This window comes from Sinocyclocheilus rhinocerous, unplaced genomic scaffold, assembly GCF_001515625.1.
Source record: "Sinocyclocheilus rhinocerous isolate Xijiao unplaced genomic scaffold, SAMN03320098_v1.1 scaffold3583, whole genome shotgun sequence".
Classification (NCBI taxonomy): Eukaryota; Metazoa; Chordata; class Actinopteri; order Cypriniformes; family Cyprinidae; genus Sinocyclocheilus; species Sinocyclocheilus rhinocerous.
Window position 1 is genome coordinate 350,213 of NW_015648568.1, and position 17,457 is coordinate 367,669.

The 17,457-nt window shown below is 38.0% G+C and overlaps 1 protein-coding gene across 1 annotated transcript in view; it reads left to right on the forward strand.

Annotated features, from left to right (window-relative positions):
• Positions 1–17,457, forward strand: part of LOC107709914 (E3 ubiquitin-protein ligase HECW1-like) — a 54,873-nt gene that overhangs the window by 23,233 nt on the left and 14,183 nt on the right. Inside the window, exons 6-10 of the mRNA XM_016514581.1 lie at positions 349–518; positions 8,309–8,451; positions 8,752–8,857; positions 9,476–10,823; positions 17,090–17,240. Coding sequence (XP_016370067.1) covers positions 349–518; positions 8,309–8,451; positions 8,752–8,857; positions 9,476–10,823; positions 17,090–17,240 — 1,918 coding nt within the window. The remainder of the gene's footprint in view (positions 1–348; positions 519–8,308; positions 8,452–8,751; positions 8,858–9,475; positions 10,824–17,089; positions 17,241–17,457) is intronic.

A 17,457-nucleotide genomic window follows, 5' to 3' on the forward strand; every position in this document is an offset into this window, starting at 1 on the left:
TCTGTCTGTCTGTCTGTCTGTCTGTCTATCTATATACTGTATACATATACAGTACATACATATTGTTTTGACTCTCTGATGTTGCTTTTTGTGTTATTGTTTCACTGTTCTCTATAAATGATTAAGTTATTATGTAAAATATATACAAATTACTATATATATATATATGTATGTATGTATGTATGTATTTATTTATTTATTTATTTATTTGATATTACATTATAATTTAGGAATTAATAATAATATAATAATTTGATAGTTTTAATAATATTATTATGTTACTAATTATACTACCTATTTTAGTTGTGGTTTCACCATCAACTCTTCCTTTGCTCTGCTTTCTTTCAGACATTGAGGCAGTGGGTCTGAAGAAGGGAATGTTCTTCAATCCCGACCCGTATCTGAAAATCTGCATCCAGCCTGGAAAGCACAGCATCTTCCCTGTGCTGCCTCACCACGGTCAGGAGAAACGCTCAGGCATCATCTGCAACACGGTCAACCCCGTCTGGAAGAGAGAGGTGAGCTGCTCCTCACTCGTCTGTGACATGAGCGATCATTTAAAGGCATTCTGACCTTTGAGTTTGAGTCTGGAGCTGTCTTTGTGATATTTCACATCACGGCGAGTCTGTGTTTGATTGTGCTCAAGGCAGCTTTGAGCCAAACATGAAAGTAGAGTCCCTCAGGAGCTTTGACTCGCTGATGCTGCTTCTGCCAGCGGCCCTGAAAACAAAAGCATATGGAAATGAAGCTCTCTGATAACTTTATGACTTGAAGTTATGATTCAAACCCAAACTGTGAGGTATTTTATCCCAGCTTCTGTCTACAGCACATTTGGGAGAAACATAACCACACAAACAGAGCTGGCATCACCTCTACAATCTATACAGTGAAGCCTTTGATATCTGAAAATATGGCAAATATTTACAAGATTCATGGATATCAAAGAGTTTTCAAGTGTTTAATCAAGGCACTCAGACGAGCATTTTTAGATTTTTGAACATTTTTATTAATAATGCTTCACACTCACTCACAGTGTGTTGTATTGTAACCATTATAACTAAAGATATAACCATAATCATCCATTTCAACGTATAATGGAATCAGTTATGCAATCAGAAAAAATACAATCTACATTTAGCAGATGCTTTTATCCAAAGCAACTTAAAAATGAGGACAATAGAAGCAATCAAAACCAAAAAAAGAGCAATGATATGAAAATGCTGTGACAAGTCGCAGTTAGCCTTACGCAGTACACAAGGTTTTTTATATAATAAAAAAAAAAGAAAACAAGTAGATAGAATAGAAAACAAGAATAGAGAACTCTAGTGTTAGAGGGTATTTTCTTAAATAAAAATAAAACAAGTCAAAGGAATAGAAAAAGAATAGAGATTGCTAGTGTTAGAGGATCATTTTTTATAATAAATAAAAAGAAAACAAGTAGTTAGGATAGAAATAGAATAGAGAGTGCAAGTGTTAGAGGGTCAAGTGTTGTTGTATTTTTTTATAAATAAAAAATAAAACAAATAGATAAAATAGAGTTAGAATAGAGTGATAGAGTGCTAGAGTTAGAGGGTCAAATGAAGATGGAAGAGATGTGTTTTTAGCCATTTCTAAAATATAAATCTAAAAATTAAATACATAAATCACACAATAACTGTATTTTTATCATGTTGTTAAAGGGATAGTTTACCTAAAAATGGAAATGTACTTGCCCTCATGTCATTTCAAACCTGTATGAGTTTCTTTGTTCTGTTGATAACAAAATAAGATATTTTGAAGAATGTTAGGAACCAAACAGTTGACGGTACCCATTGACTTCCATATTAGGGAAAAAATTCCTATGGAAGTCAATGGCTACCGTCAGTTGTTCCCAACATTCTTCAAAATATTTTTTTTTCATTATTATTTTCAATAGAAAAAAGAAACTTTGAAGGTTTGAAATGACATGAAGGCTTGTAAACGATGACAGAATTTCCATTTTTGGTTGAACTGTACCTTTAACAGACTGACGCTGTGGTGAATGACATTGCTCTCTCAGTGAGAAAGCCACTAATAATCATTGAGTCTGTTCTTGCAGTGTCTTACAGACGGCTTCAGCGCGTGCACACACACACACACACACACACACACTCACTCAGACACACACACACACACACACACACTCACACACACACTCACACACACACACACACACACACACACTCACTCAGACACACACACACACACACACACACTCACACACACACTCACACACACACACACACACACACACACTCACTCAGACACACACACACACACACACACACTCACACACACACTCACACACACACACACACACACATGCCAAATGAATAATGAAACCTTAGAAAAAATATATATATATGAATTACCAATTCTCACTATTAACTAGTTGCTTATTAGCATGCCTATTCTACATCCCTAATCCTACCCAATACCTAAACTTAACAACTACCTTACTAACTATTAATAAGCAGCAAATTAGGAGTTTATTTAGGGAAAAATCATAGTTAATGGTTTGTTAATAGTGAGAATTGGACATTAAAATAAAGTGTGACTGGAATTACACTAAAACATACAATAAAAAAAATAAAAGGTAAGCAGTACTTAGTATGCACTATGCAGTGTGCTAATATTCTGAACATATTGGTAGCCTGACTCAGACGACAGTATTGTGAGTGAATGAACAGGCTTGTGCTGCACACTACACCTGATTTCTGTTGGACTGGGTTTCCTTATCTTCTGCTGCTGGTTTCAGAGAGCTGTTGTCTCAGTCTGTAGCGCGTGTGAAATACTCTTTCAAAGCCTGTCAACATCATGCCAACATGAAATATCAAACGTACAGTAGTAGTTATGCACAGATTTTTCATTTCACTGTGATGCCTTTCCATTGTTTTCTATGTAAACGTGCTTGATGGACACGCTTGACCATTGCACTTGCGTCTTGCGTCTTTTGCAGCGTCTTTTGAAATTTTATTAAAAAAATTAGGAGTTAAAAGAAGTTCAACTCGTGTTTCATAACCTTGCATTTTTCCTATTCCACTAACGCGTCTTGTGTTTCTCAATGCACAAACACATTCTGTGTGAGAAGCTGGTCTGGACTACAGATATGTCCTGTCATGCACTTTGATCAGTTTTTCTTTTAACTGTTATCATAATCGTATTGTCAATGTGACTAATTCTAATGTTTGCTAATATTTTTATTCAAAAATGCAATTCCTCAGTTTAAAGAAAGAAAGCAGGCTTGCTGCGACACGACTGAAGGGCTGTCATGCTATGGTGAGATGAACGCATGAAGAAGATGAAGATGAATTCAAATAGTCTTTAATAAATCCACACAAGGGTAAATCCAGAACAGAACAGGGAAGAGCACACGTAGGGACGTAGTAGACCGGACAAACACAGACTGCACAGACTAGGGCTTAAATACATGGGATGACGAGGACAATTAACAAGACACACCTGAACCAAATGACACAATCAAACATGAGGGAAAACTAGGTCAAGGAGCACATGAGGGATGAAAACACAACAAAAACAGTCCAGGGGTGTGACAAGGGCATTGCTCAGTTTTACACTGTTGCCTTATGTTTTATCACACTCATTCTGCATAATGTATTAAACATTCAGATCTCCTTTGCTCTAAGGTGAGCATTTTACAATGATTCATTTTTAACAGGCACAGTCTGTGTCTTTAATATATACTTGTGTGCCTGATAATCTTCCTCTGCATGTGTTTGTATTCGCTCCAGTCAGCATCAATCACAACTGAGATCAGGATCCACAGAATAATCTCTCGTGTTAATCACAGATAATCTGTGTCACTTTTCCTCAACTCTGTGATTATTCAGTGAGAAACTGTAAAGCAGGTAGAGCTGAGCAATAAAGTGTCACGCATGTGGATCTAATGGCAGCTTTTCTGTTATTAACCAAAGATAAAAACAAGCCAAAAAAACACGGGAGAAAAACAAACATAACAGAGGGCATTAAATGCAGAGCTAAACAGATAAGATATATGAAGTAGATATATGACACTAAGTATAGACAGCTAGATATAAAAAATATCAAAATATCACAATTTTGAAGCCATTACTGAAGTCCTTCTATTTTGCATTTTATTAATTTAAAAACTTTTTTTTTTTCATTTTGTCAGCATAACAATTGAAGTGAATATTCAGAAATTATTTATTTGTTTTTCTTTTGCTTTAATGACAGCAGCGCTCACTGATTTGTGTAAAACACATTTCAGCAGAAATTAATAACCCAGAAATAATGTAAAATATTACAAATCTTAAATATAATAAATATTAGATATGTAATACTTAAATATTTATAACTAATTTAACATGTTTTACATTTGTGTTTATTTACAGCTTTAAATTAGATATTAAATCCAATATTTTTTTTCTTCTGTATGTCTTGATACATTAATAAATATAGTAATAGTAATAGTATATATATGTGTGTGTGTGTGTGTGAGTGTGCATGTTTATGTGGTTTATGAGGACACAAATTTGTATAATAACATGGGTATGACATAGGTATTACAACGAGAAGGTGATTTATGAGGACATTTTCAGTGTCCCCGTAATTCAAAAGGCTTATAAATAATTCAGAATGAGTTTTTTTGAAAATCTAAAAATGCAGAAAGTTTCCTGTGAGGGGTAGGTTTAGGGGTAGGGTTGGTGTAGGACAATAGCACATACAGTTTGTACAGTATAAAAACCATTACGCCTATGGAGAGTCCCCATAAACCATAAAAACAAACCTGTGTGTGTGTGAGTGTGTGTGAGTGTGTGTGTTTTATGGAAGAATTGTAAAATGTGAAATGCCTCATGGGAAATCATCTACTTTTTTAAACAAATTGGAAATTAATTTCAATTCCCAAATCTTCCCAAGTGTTTTTTGCTGTTCAGGTTTAAATGTGAGACTTTGAGACAGCATCGCTTCTGATGAACTTGCAAGCTGTGAAACAAGGAGGAAACTGAGATCAGGAAACCGACGGACCAATTAAACATATTTATGACGCTGCTTAATTTCATATTACCAACAAAATCATTGCAAGCATCATGAATATGCAATACATCGCCCGACACATCTCGTCCAGATGTGACTAATAACTGCAGTGCAGTCGTTCGGCTCTTGATGAGTATAAAAATATGTTCGTATGAATCAGTCTGTTTGGCCAGATGATAATATTTGGCTTGCGCTGACCCAGATGTTGATATAGAGAAGTCTTTCCGCTGAGAGTGAACGTGAAATCTGCTGTTGGCCAGAGGACAGACCTAATTAATGGCTTTTGTGTTTGTTCTTATGTCCAAAGCCATTTCTGTCATCTCCACTAATGCTCCTTTTTCCTGTTGACAGTGTCTTTCTGGATCACAACTATGTTGAAACCCACCGTCACTGTGTCTCATTCACTAATAATCACACACGAGGTTTGAGTTTTGCCTGTGTACGTTATTCATATCCCTCAAGAAGGCTGAGAGCTGATTTTTATTCTGTGCAGACAGATGAATATCTGAACAAGCTCTTATTCTCTCTGATTTATTAATGTGTGTTTTACTGTCTGTTGCATTAACTCCTGCACTGATCCTCTTTGATTCAGAAAGAACATCTCTCTGATTCTAAACTGTAGCCAGACTGTAGGCAATGAAAAATTTGAATCTTGTAAAAATAATGCCTTGCCTTTACATACTGTAGTACTGAAAATACAGACTTGCAGTTACTGTATATTAGACATTATGATGGTAAAACTGTGGTATTTTGATATATACGTACACTGAATGACTACAATATGATTGTCCTGGTTTTTATATGACAGTATTTGAAGTTACACTATGGTAAATGTCTGAAAATATATCTATAATATATATATAAATATAATGTGCTACTGTATGCACATTAAAAATTTGATTAAAAATACAGTGAAAACAGTATTATTGTGAAATATTATTAGAATTTCAAATATCTGTTTTCTATAAGAATATATATTAAACTGTAATGTATTTCTGTGATGCGCAGCTGTATTTTCAGCATCATTACTCCAGTCTTCAGTGTCACATGATCTTCAGAAATCATTCTAATATGCTGATTTGCTGCTCAACAAACATTTCTGATTATTATCAATGTTGAAAACAGTTGTGCTGCACAATATTTTTGTGGAAACCGTGATACATTTTATTTTTCAGGATTCACAGATTAATAGAAAGTTCAAAAGAACAGCATTTATTTGAAATTGAAATCTTTTGCAACATTATACATGTCTTTACTGTCACGTTTGATCGATTTAATGAATCCTTAATGAATCCTTACTGAATAAAAGTATTAATTTCTTAAAAGAAAAAAAAACTTACTGACCACAAACAAACTGTGTGTGTGTGTGCGTGTGTGTGTATGTGTGTGTCTGTGTGTGTGTGAGTGTGTGTGAGTGTGTGTGTGTGTGTTTGTTTTGTTATTTGCATTCGATTAAATTCAAGTTAGATTCTGCATGTTCCAGTTTGAGTGTTTAAAGGGTCTTGTCATCCTATATTACTATAGTACTGTGGCCAAAAAACATAGTAATACCATGCTATTTTTGGTACTTTTTGTTAGTGCTGTAAGCAGCTGTAAATCTGTACCTTTACAGCATTAAATGTATCTCTGAAGAATACATCTCAAAGTATCCTCCCTCTGAAGCATGCAGCTGTTTGCAACTATTTTCTCTTAATTGTATGAATTATTGCTGCTACATTAATGCTGCACCAGCCTTTGGCACATAAACATGCAACCCCTGAACATCTAAATGAAATGCATTTGGACAGCAGTTCTGCTCTGCTTGTGTTTGTTGTCTTCTGCTCAGTTGTGGTCTGTCTGTAACTAGCGTAATGTGTTTCTGAGCTGTGTCTTTCCCGAGAACATTTGAGGACACACTGGATTTGGTTATGGGAGCAGGGAGGGGCTTTGGCTTAATGTCATTGTGATGGCAGAAGCCACTGAGTTTGGGCTTGTGGGGCGCTGATTGAAAAGCCGTCCTAAAAAGTCCTAGGTGCCTCCTTGAAAAAGAATCGTGATTCTATGTTTAACTGCCACAAGGAACAAAACAAGCCAGTCGTGTGCTTTCATGGACTCCGTCACCGCTGCAGCTGCATAGCAACCGCCCCGGGTACCCTAGCAACCACATAGCAACACCTTAGCAACCGCCCCAGGTACCCTAGCAACCACATAGCAACACCTTAGCAACCACCCCGGGTACCCAAGCAAATGCATAGCAACACCCTAGCAACCACCCCGAGTACCTTAGCAACCGCATAGCAACACCTAAGCAACCGCCCCGGGTACCCTAGCAACCGCATAGCAACACCCTAGCAACCACCCTGGGTAACATAGCAACCACATAGCAACACCCTAGCAACCACCCCGGGTACCTTACCAACCGCATAGCAACACCTAAGCAACCGCCCCGGGTACCCTAGCAACTGCATAGCAACACCCTAGCAACCACCCCGGGTACCATAGCAACCACATAGCAACACCTTAGCAACCACCCTGGCATTCTGATAAGCCAAGGGCTACAATAAAGCCAATAACAATAGCTAAATCAGTTAGTTTTTTTTACTATGAAATGAATTCATTTTTACAAGTATTTTACTTTTTTTAAGTTTAAAAAATAAAAATTGTTAATGAATTTCATCAGAATAAATTATTTTTTATATTCTGATAAGCCGTGTGGTACAATAAAGCCAATAACAATAGCTGAACGTATTTTAATTGTATTTTTAGTATTATTTTTTAAATTAGGAATTTAATATATTTTTACAAGTATTTGAAAAAAATCTGCTTTTTTATTTCTGATACGCCAAAGGGTATAATAAAGTCAATTTAAATTTTGATTAAAATTTTAAATAAAAAAATTATATTTGAATTATTTTTAAATTATGAATTTAATTAACATTTTACAATTATTTTACTTTAAAAAATATTTTCATCAAATAAATAATTTATATTCTGATAAGCCAATGAGTACAATAAAGCTAAAGACAATCTTCTATTTATTTATTTATTTTACTATGAATTAATTTTGTTAATTTTTATAAATCTAATAAATGATTAGCCATTTGGGAAGGTCAGGAATGAAGCTAAATATTAGTAACATACTGTATTTCCAGTCCATATGTTATGAACCATTTGATTCCCTTGAGGTAACAAACTTAATGAAATAGAATGAAAATCATGCAATACAAAGAGAGAAAAAAAACTGAATACCAACAGTTAACACCAATCTGTTTTTTGTTTTTTTTTGTATTCACAGCGATTTAACTTTGTGTCCCTGCCGACTGACGTTTTGGAGATTGAGGTTAAAGATAAATTTGCCAAGAGCAGACCCATCATCAAACGCTTCCTGGGAAAGTTAGTTGTGCCTGTACAGAGGCTGCTGGAGAAACATGCTATCGGGTAGGTCTCTGCTAATTCATTTAATCTGACTGGTAGTCTGCGGAGGACTGTGATTGCACTCTAATTCTTGACTCGTTTCTCAAATTACTGGTCCATCTGTGCATCGTTTTTACTGACAGGGTTTCAGTTTTCATAGGCCTAAATATATCTATTTATTTCTACTGTGAACAAGAAGGTACATTCATTTAAAAGATAGACTCATGCAGTGAGGTTTTTGATGTGCCATTCAATTTATTTTATAGTTAATTGCCTGTGGGATTTAACATGTCAAGCATCCTTGTCTCTCATGTGTGTAAACAGGGACCGTGTGGTGAGTTACACTTTAGGCCGACGGCTTCCAACAGATCATGTCAGCGGCCAGCTGCAGTTTCGTTTTGAGATAACCTCGTCAATGCATACTGACAGGGTTTCAGTTTTCATAGGCCTAAATATATCTATTTATTTCTACTGTGTACAAGAAGGTACATTCATTTAAAAGATAGACTCATGCAGTGAGGTTTTTGATGTGCCATTCAATTTATTTTAATGTGTCCTTTAGAATGTGTCGGTTTGGACCGACGTGAATAAATGATGACAGGTGACAGAGCAATTTCCTTAAAACAGGGAATTTCCAAAACAATCTTCTGGCCATTTAAGTATTTTGCGTTTTGCTGAATTGGTTGCAAGTTCATATGAATTTTCAGTGACACTTTAAATTAGGGGACACATATTCACTAAGAGTTTTCCCTAAATAAACTCCTAATTTGCTGCTTATTGATAGTAAGGTAATTGTTTGTATTAGTTATGTTTAGGTATGGGCTGGGGTAGAAAATGGTCATGCAGAATAAGGCATTAATATGTGTTTGTAGGGGTGGACCTTCATGCTTACTACTTTTTCTAAATATTGTATGTTTTTGTACAAATTCATACACCTCTTAAGAAATAGTTGCATTTTCCTGTGAGATTGGTTTGGGATTTCTAGACTGATTATTGCTAAAGGTATCTTGTGTTATTTCATAGCTGATCTGTTTAACCATATTGACAGATTTACTTATTCTCTCTGGTAGATGATGAGGAGGTGTCCCTCAATGCAATGCCAGTCTTTGATACAACACCTGAGCAGGAGCCCAATGGGGACCTACCACCAGCTTCTGATCTGCCTCTGGAAGACGCATTGAGTTTGGGACCTGACATTCTGGAGCCGCCTAACGAAAGTCCTCCAGAGGTAGAGACCCAAGATGCTGTGCTGCTCACCTCTCTAGATGAGCCCAGTAAGGATACCCAACCAGAAGCAGAAGGATCAGCTGATGAGCTTGTAACAGCTCGAGCAGAGACACTATTGAGCGATGCCACTCAAGGAGAAACTGCGGAGCAAGACCCTGGAAAAACAGAGTCCGAGGAGATGCAGGAGGAAACTGTGACTGAGACTCTTTTGGAGGTTCTGGAGAACCATGAAGCTGAAGACACGTGTGGACCAACTGGAATGGGACCTACTGGAGAGCATGCAGAGGTTGAGAGAGGCACAAGCTCAGAGCAGTTGGAAGGAGATGGGAATGAGGAAGAATCCTGTTCGCCAAGGATGCGGAGTGCCTTGAAGCGCAAGAGCCGACCCTGTTCGCTTCCGGTGTCTGAGTTAGAGACGGTCATCGCCTCGGCCTGTGATGAAGCAGAGACACCACGTTCTCACTACATCCGCATTCATCATCTGCTGCACAGCTTGCCATCAGCTCAGTGCCACAATGACAGCCAAGATGAAGACGAGGTACTTGACCGGGAATCTTCTGAGGAAGTCACTCTGAAACCCCAAGAGGACAAAGAGGAAGAAGACGAGGTGTCAGAAGCCCAGTCTCCATCCATCGTGCCCGAGTGTCCTAGACACAGGCGTACCCTACCACGTAGCCTCTCCATCGAGCGCCTGTCCGAACTCAACCAACTTTTGGAAGGTGAAATACCCTCACCTTCCACCCTCCGACTGGAAAGCGAACACATGGAAGTGGGTGGTGGAGGCGGATGCAGAAGGGAACTTCTAGAGAGTGAGTGCGAACTGTGTGATAACTCCTGCTACAGCACTTCCTGTTACAGCACGTCCTGTTACAGCACTTCCTGTTACAGTAACTCAGGTTATGAGGGGCGTAACCACCTTTGCAGCCACACGCGCCTCTCTTCAGTTGACAGCACCCGTCTGTCGGAGAGCACCGTTTTCTCCTCGCAGGAGGAAGAGGAGGAGGAGAACAGTGCTTTTGAGTCCGTCTCGGACTCAGTGCAGAGTCCAGATATAAGGGAGCCAGGAGACGGGTTGCTTCATTGGAGGGAGTCGTCATCGGAAGAAAGTCCCCAGAGAGAAGGGGAGGTGGAGATCTCACCAGTACCTGGGCCTAGTGTCAGGTCAACAGGTGAGGAGCCTTGTCCAAATTACGCATTGCGGAAAGGTCTTGGATGTTTGCTAAAACGTGTAGCTTGGAGCAGTTGCTCAAATGCACAGGGATTGTTGATGTTTCATTGTCAACGAAATTATTTGATTAATTTTATCTCATGTTAGCATCCCTTTAGTCCAGTGGTTGTCAAACTTTTTACAGTGGCATACTGGGGCATTTAACATTCTGAGTGTCAAACTCAGTTTCTGGAGGGCCGCAGCCCTGCAGAGTTTAGTTCCAACCCTGCTCCAACACGCAAACCATCTAGTTTTCAAATAAGCCTGAAGGACCTGATTAGATGGATCAGGTGTGTTTAATTAGGGTTGGAGCTAAACTCTGCAGGGCTGTGGTCCTCCAGAAACTGAGTTTGACACCACTGCTCTAGATCAACATTTGTTATCATTACGACACTTCAAAGATTTTACATACCCAAAGTTATCAAGACAGTTGCGAAAGGTAATCAGTGGAAGTGTGATGTGTCAGAACTCATAAGGATTACAGTGACAACTGTATATACAAGCAAAACATGAGGGCTCGTATCATAAAAGTTTAAAAACTCATAATCGCTTACTTTATGTCCTCCGTGTTTACCTCCATATGACGGCGCGCTGCACAAGTGTTGCCAAATCCACTGTTTCCCTGCAGAATTGGGCTACTTTTAGCCCCTGTTGCCGCGGGTTGTTTTTCAAATTCGTGGGTTGACGCGACCCCACTAGCGCAATATTTACCCCTCAGAACATGATTGGGCTAGTTTTGGACTAGTTTTGAGAAGCAATTGGGCAGATTTTGTTGTGAAAACCTGTAAAACCCTGTTTTGCGCATGCGGGTCAGTTCAGAACCATGACATGTTCAAACTGTAAATCTGATATTGGCTACATTTTAAACAACAATGTGAACAGCTATACAAAAAAATTGGATCTGAGCAAAAGTTGGAATTGAGCACGGTGCGTTTCCACTACAGCATCAAATCTGCGCTCAGTGCCGCTGGCAATGCTACAACGCCACTGCTTTGGAGTGTGTCAAATTTAGGGCAGAGCACGCCTCTGAAAAACACCCTGTTTACTTTTCATCTTCTTCCTTTCACAGTGATTGGTTGTCGCCTGGCGTTTATCGCTGTACATTTGCATAAAGTCGAGGAATGCCCAATCTTTTTGACGCTCTCAGCCGCTGTCAACGCTTTCTCTGCGCCGCAATCCCATAATACACCACGCGAGCGTTTAAGCTCAACTTCCATAGGAATGAATTGAAAAAGCTCACTCTGCTGCGCTCACTATGTGCCAGTGGAAACGCACCGTAAGGCTCGCAGTGTGAACGCAGCCCAAGGGTGGCCAATGTCGGTCCTGGAGAGCCACAGTCCTGCAGAGTTTAGCTCCAGATCGCCTCAACACACCTGCCTGGAAGTTTCTAGTATGCTTAGTAAGACCTTGATTAGCTTGTTCAGGTGTGTTTAATTGGGGTTGAAGCTAAAATCTGTAGGACAGTGGCCCTCCAGGAGCAGGACTGGACACTCCTGCGCTAATCCCAGTGAGCAGTTGAGTTCATAAGTTTAGTTACTTTCATGTTAGCTTGAGTTATGTTCAGAATGCTCTCCAGATTTAGGGCTGAACGGGAAAGTTATCAATGGGTCAGTCCTGTAACTAATGATGAATGCGCAGTGTGCAGAGAAGCTTGCTCATCGGTTCATATTGTTGAACAATTCGGCCGTGCTGCTATTTTGGATTCTGAAGTCAAGGTTGTTGCGTTTCCTCTGAGTTTCCGAGTCGGAACACTTTAGGGGTGTTCCAGTTAAAAGTTCCTACTGGGAACTCGGAATTTCCAACTTCTGAGTACAAATGAAACGCACCAAAAACTTAGCAGGATAGTGGGTCTCCAGGAGCAGGGTTAAAGACCTATGGCTTACTGCGTAGTGCGTACTGCACAATATAATGTAGTATGCTAGATGGTTGTCACAATTCCTCATTACATGACGTGGTTAATTGAAGAAATAGCTTCCAACTATGTCTTGTTAGTATCCCACTAATCCCAATGAGCAATTGGTTTCGGAAGTTCCGTTATATTATCATGTTAGCATCCAGCTTAATGAGCACTTAAGTTGTGTTTAGAATGGAATGCTGACATACTGCATACTGCACAGTATACACTGTATACTGCCTACTAGTTTTGTGAAACCATATACTGTATGAAAAGATAAACAGTTAAACGCTAACATCACTAGTATGCTAGATTTTTGTCACATGTCCTCATTACATGGCATGCATAATGCACATATTATTCTTTATTATAATTGTAATTATAGTTACCAAAGAAATGAAATTGCTATTTTTGTATGTTTAATCCAGTATTGTGTTAAATGTCTTATAAATTGACAGAAAGCGATGTTGAAAATTTAACTGTATGCAGTTGGTCATCTATGTGCATATTGACTGGTTATACACACTGCATACTACAGAAATGTAACTAGTAGTATGGTACTGGACATAGCAATTATTGAAACACTCTCATAACACTTTTTCAGCTAGCTTTCTATGGTTAAGTTCAGAGGTGTAAAGTATTGGAGTAAATGTAATTAGTTACTGTACTTGAGTATATTTTTGGATACTTTGTAGTTGTACTGAGTATCAAAGATATTAGCAACTTTTACTCTCTACTTCATTACATTTTTGAATGAGTATCTGTACTCTTTACTCCACTACATTTGAAATGAGTGTTGCAGTTACACATTACATTTTGCATGGACCTAGCTTTTTCTGCAGCAATTTATTTCTGCTACAAAAGACGTGATACTGCCTATTACAGGTCACTGAAAGTACTGCATCTTGTGCGTTTTGCCCTTACTCACCCAAACTTGTCAACAAGGCTACTTTATGTGAATGCGAGTTCCTTAGCAAGTATTTGGGAATCACAGGTGTTTTATATATGAGATGAGGACATGACTGCAGCCGGCAATGAGGCACAAACCAGCACAGCCAGTAGTAATGGTTGTCTGTTTGCCAGTCATTCTGTTCTTTGTTCCCTTTTTGGGTTTTTGGCTTATTGTTTGTTCTAGTTTTTCCACTAAATACCAGCACATAGATCCTTGCCTCTCCCTTTTTCCCCAGCTTCTCCACAACATTACAGATTTCACTGGCATGACTCTTTGACTAGTGCCTTTTTTGAGCCTATATTAAGTAAAATACTTGGTTTTAGAAAATAAACGTGATTGCTCTCCTCACAAATCTTCCTGTCTCCCGTGGTGTTTGTAGTCCGTTTGTTCATTGGTTCCCCTTGATTAGTCTCCCCAGGTGTGTCTTGTTATCTTGTTAAGCTTGTTAGCCCCCTGTTTGTATATAGCCCTAGTAATGGTTGTCTGTTTGCCAGTCATTCTGTTCTTTGTTTTTTGCTTTATTGTTTGTTCTAGTTTTTCCACTAAATACCAGCACATAGATCCTTGCCTCTCCCTTTTTCCCCAGCTTCTCCACAACATTACAGTTTTTCACTGGCATGTATCTTTGACTGGTGCATTTTTTTGAGCCTATATTTAGTATAAGTAAAATACTTAAGTACTGTTAAAATCAGATACTCTAAGACTTTTACTCAAGTTGTTTTGGAATTGGTGACTTGTAACGTGTAGTGGAGTAATTTTCACTGTAAGGTATCTGTACTTTTACTCAAGTATGGTTTTTAGGTACTCTTTACACCTCTGGTTAAGTTGTTGTAATGGGTTGTTTTTATACTTCATTAAAGCACAGGCAGAATTTGTCACATAACATCATCATTAAAAGAAAGCCACACCACGTATATTTGCTGCAGTGTTGCTTTCTAGTTTGCGCTGTGATGAGTTTGGCTGCCAATTACTGTTGAACATGATCTCTACCTGTTGAGAAGCGATAATGACTCTCTAATTAGTCTTTCACCTTCACTGCCCACATTTAATAGACAGTCACCAGAAAGGCTACCTGGTCCATGATATCTCAATGAATTTGTTTATGAGATATTACATATATAGGGCGAATTCAGGTAATTTGTGTAACATTTTGACAATTTTGGCCCTGAATTCAGCCTATATATTATTCATGCTGGTGGTTCTCAACTTGTTTTGCTTCAGAACCTAGATTTTAAACACAATAGAGTCCCAAAATTGTATATAAAAAAAAATAATAATAATATACATATATATATATATATACATTTATAATGCAGTGTGTGTGTGTGTGTGTGTGTGTGTATATTAGAAGTGTGTGTGTGTATGTTCATGGTTTGAACTGACACGAGATTCACCTGATCCCATGTTTATTAATGCTCACTCCCAGCATTGCATCTAATCTTCATCAAAGACAATGCATTCATACCATTGTCCATCTCAGTGACATTCCTCACCCTCTCCTTACCCGAAGTGTTGGCTATACAATAAAATGCAAACTGATACTAATTACAAATCCTCAATGAACCATCATTTATAGTTCATTAGTCAGAGAAAGCGGGTGTCAGGTCTTTGAATAATATCGGCATGTTGTTCACTCTCAACAGAAATGAACTCGGAAATTACTGTTTGGTATTAAAACCTGCTTGAATATGTCTTGGTGTTTAGTACACAATATCATGAGCTTATTTAGGCAATCGAGTAGGGCAAGAGCTTTCAAAAATATAAAGAACACAAGCTTTTTGGTGTCAGAATTGATCTGTACACTCTCCTCAAGAGGGATTTCCGGGGAACTCAAAGCACAATTGACATAAATGAGCTTGTCTCTCAAGAGATATGTGATGGTCTGATCTGATCTCTCAAGGGTTTCTTCACAGTTGCCATAGTGATATGGGCCACAAAGAGGCTGAGTATGCATACTGCGTTTTTATTTAAAGCTATCATTCAAAAGCAAGCAGCTACACTATGAATGTTACTTTCAAAGCCAGTAATTTTCAAATCCTAAAAAGCTTGAAAGTGAAGGAAAACTAAGCCATCAAGACATTTTTAATAAGAAAAATGCTTAGAATAATTAAATATAAAGTCATTTGCATGGCCATTTTTCAAACAAGGGTGGTCTGCAATGCGACCAATTGCAAAATAACATTGTGATTTATTAAAGTAATATTTTTATATTATATATTGTAATTTAATTTATATAATTTTTTACAAATATTTTAATGAAACAAAATATTTTATTGTATTTATTGCATTTTTAAAAATATTGTATTGCATTTTTTTATGTGCCACTGAAAGAAAAGTTCTCACCCCACCAGTTAAGAACCACTGATCTATGGCACAGACTGTCATAAGATTGCCATACTCCTCCTATTTTGCAGGTGTGGGTTCAGCTATGAGGTTTTGAGTTGTGTATTGATACTCACAATGCCACACACTGACTAAAACAGAAACACATTTAAAATATTAAGATGCACTCAAAAGCCTCTGACAGCATAAAATACTACAGAGAGCTTAAATGATATTGACATACAGTACGGTCAGCTCCAGAATGCTGGTATATTCTTGGAATGAATGATAAACGTGTTTTTACCTGACACACATTCTCTCTATGCTGAAATATGCAACAAACCCGTCCAGTTTCTCCAGTGGATAATGAAGATAAATTAATGGATCACAAGGGATTTGTAATGTAGATTGACATCTGTTGATTGATTTCTGTGCAAATCTGATATTTACAAGTGCAGTTATTAATGAGGTTTTGGCAAACGTCTGTCTGTGTTCAGAAAGAGGCAGAGAAACAGGCACGCGTCGCTCTCGCTGCACCACAGAGACTAATAAATCAAACCCCATTCCTCACAGAGAGCTCTAGTTTGCCAAGGCCTGAAGTATAACGATATCTTATTTATGTCCGTACAACACCCAAATGCGTGTGTGAGTCTGTGTGTGTGTGTGTGTGTGTGTGTGTGTGTGTGTGAGTGTGAGCGTGACACATAAATTTACATAATTTGTAAATGACAAATTATTATATTACAAAAAATATTACAAATTATGTTGTTTCAAACATTATCATAGTTTGTCAACAAATGTACCATTTATTGTGTATGATAACATGTTTATGATTCATTCTTAATGAAAAATGAAACATTATTACTCCAGTTACTGCATCTTGTTTGCAAACATCAATTCAAATTATGTTCAAATTGTTAAAAGCTCTATGCATTGCTTCTTAGATATGTATGATATATTCACAACCTTTGATTTATTGAATCGTCTCTACTCAGTCTGATGGTATGTGTTTATATGTTTCCTATATATAAGCTGATGTGCTTCTTTCTAACTGGCACAGACTGGGAGGCCCGGATAGACAGTCACGGCCGTGTTTTCTACGTGGATCATGTGAACCGCACCACCACGTGGCAGAGGCCCAGCCATGCAGCCAAATGCAGCGGCATCCGGAGATCCGGCTCCACTCACCAGATGGAGCAGCTCAACCGGAGGTACAGCAGGATCAGTCCTCACACGCTCCCTCATAAACTCATTTACTATAGTATCACTATATGTGACCCTGGAGCACAAAATCAGTCATGAGTAGCACGGGTATATTTGTAGCAATAGCCAACAATACATTGTATGGGTCACAATTATTGATTTTTCTTTTATGCCAAAAATAATTAGGATATTAAGTAAAGATCATGTTCCATAAAGATATTTTGT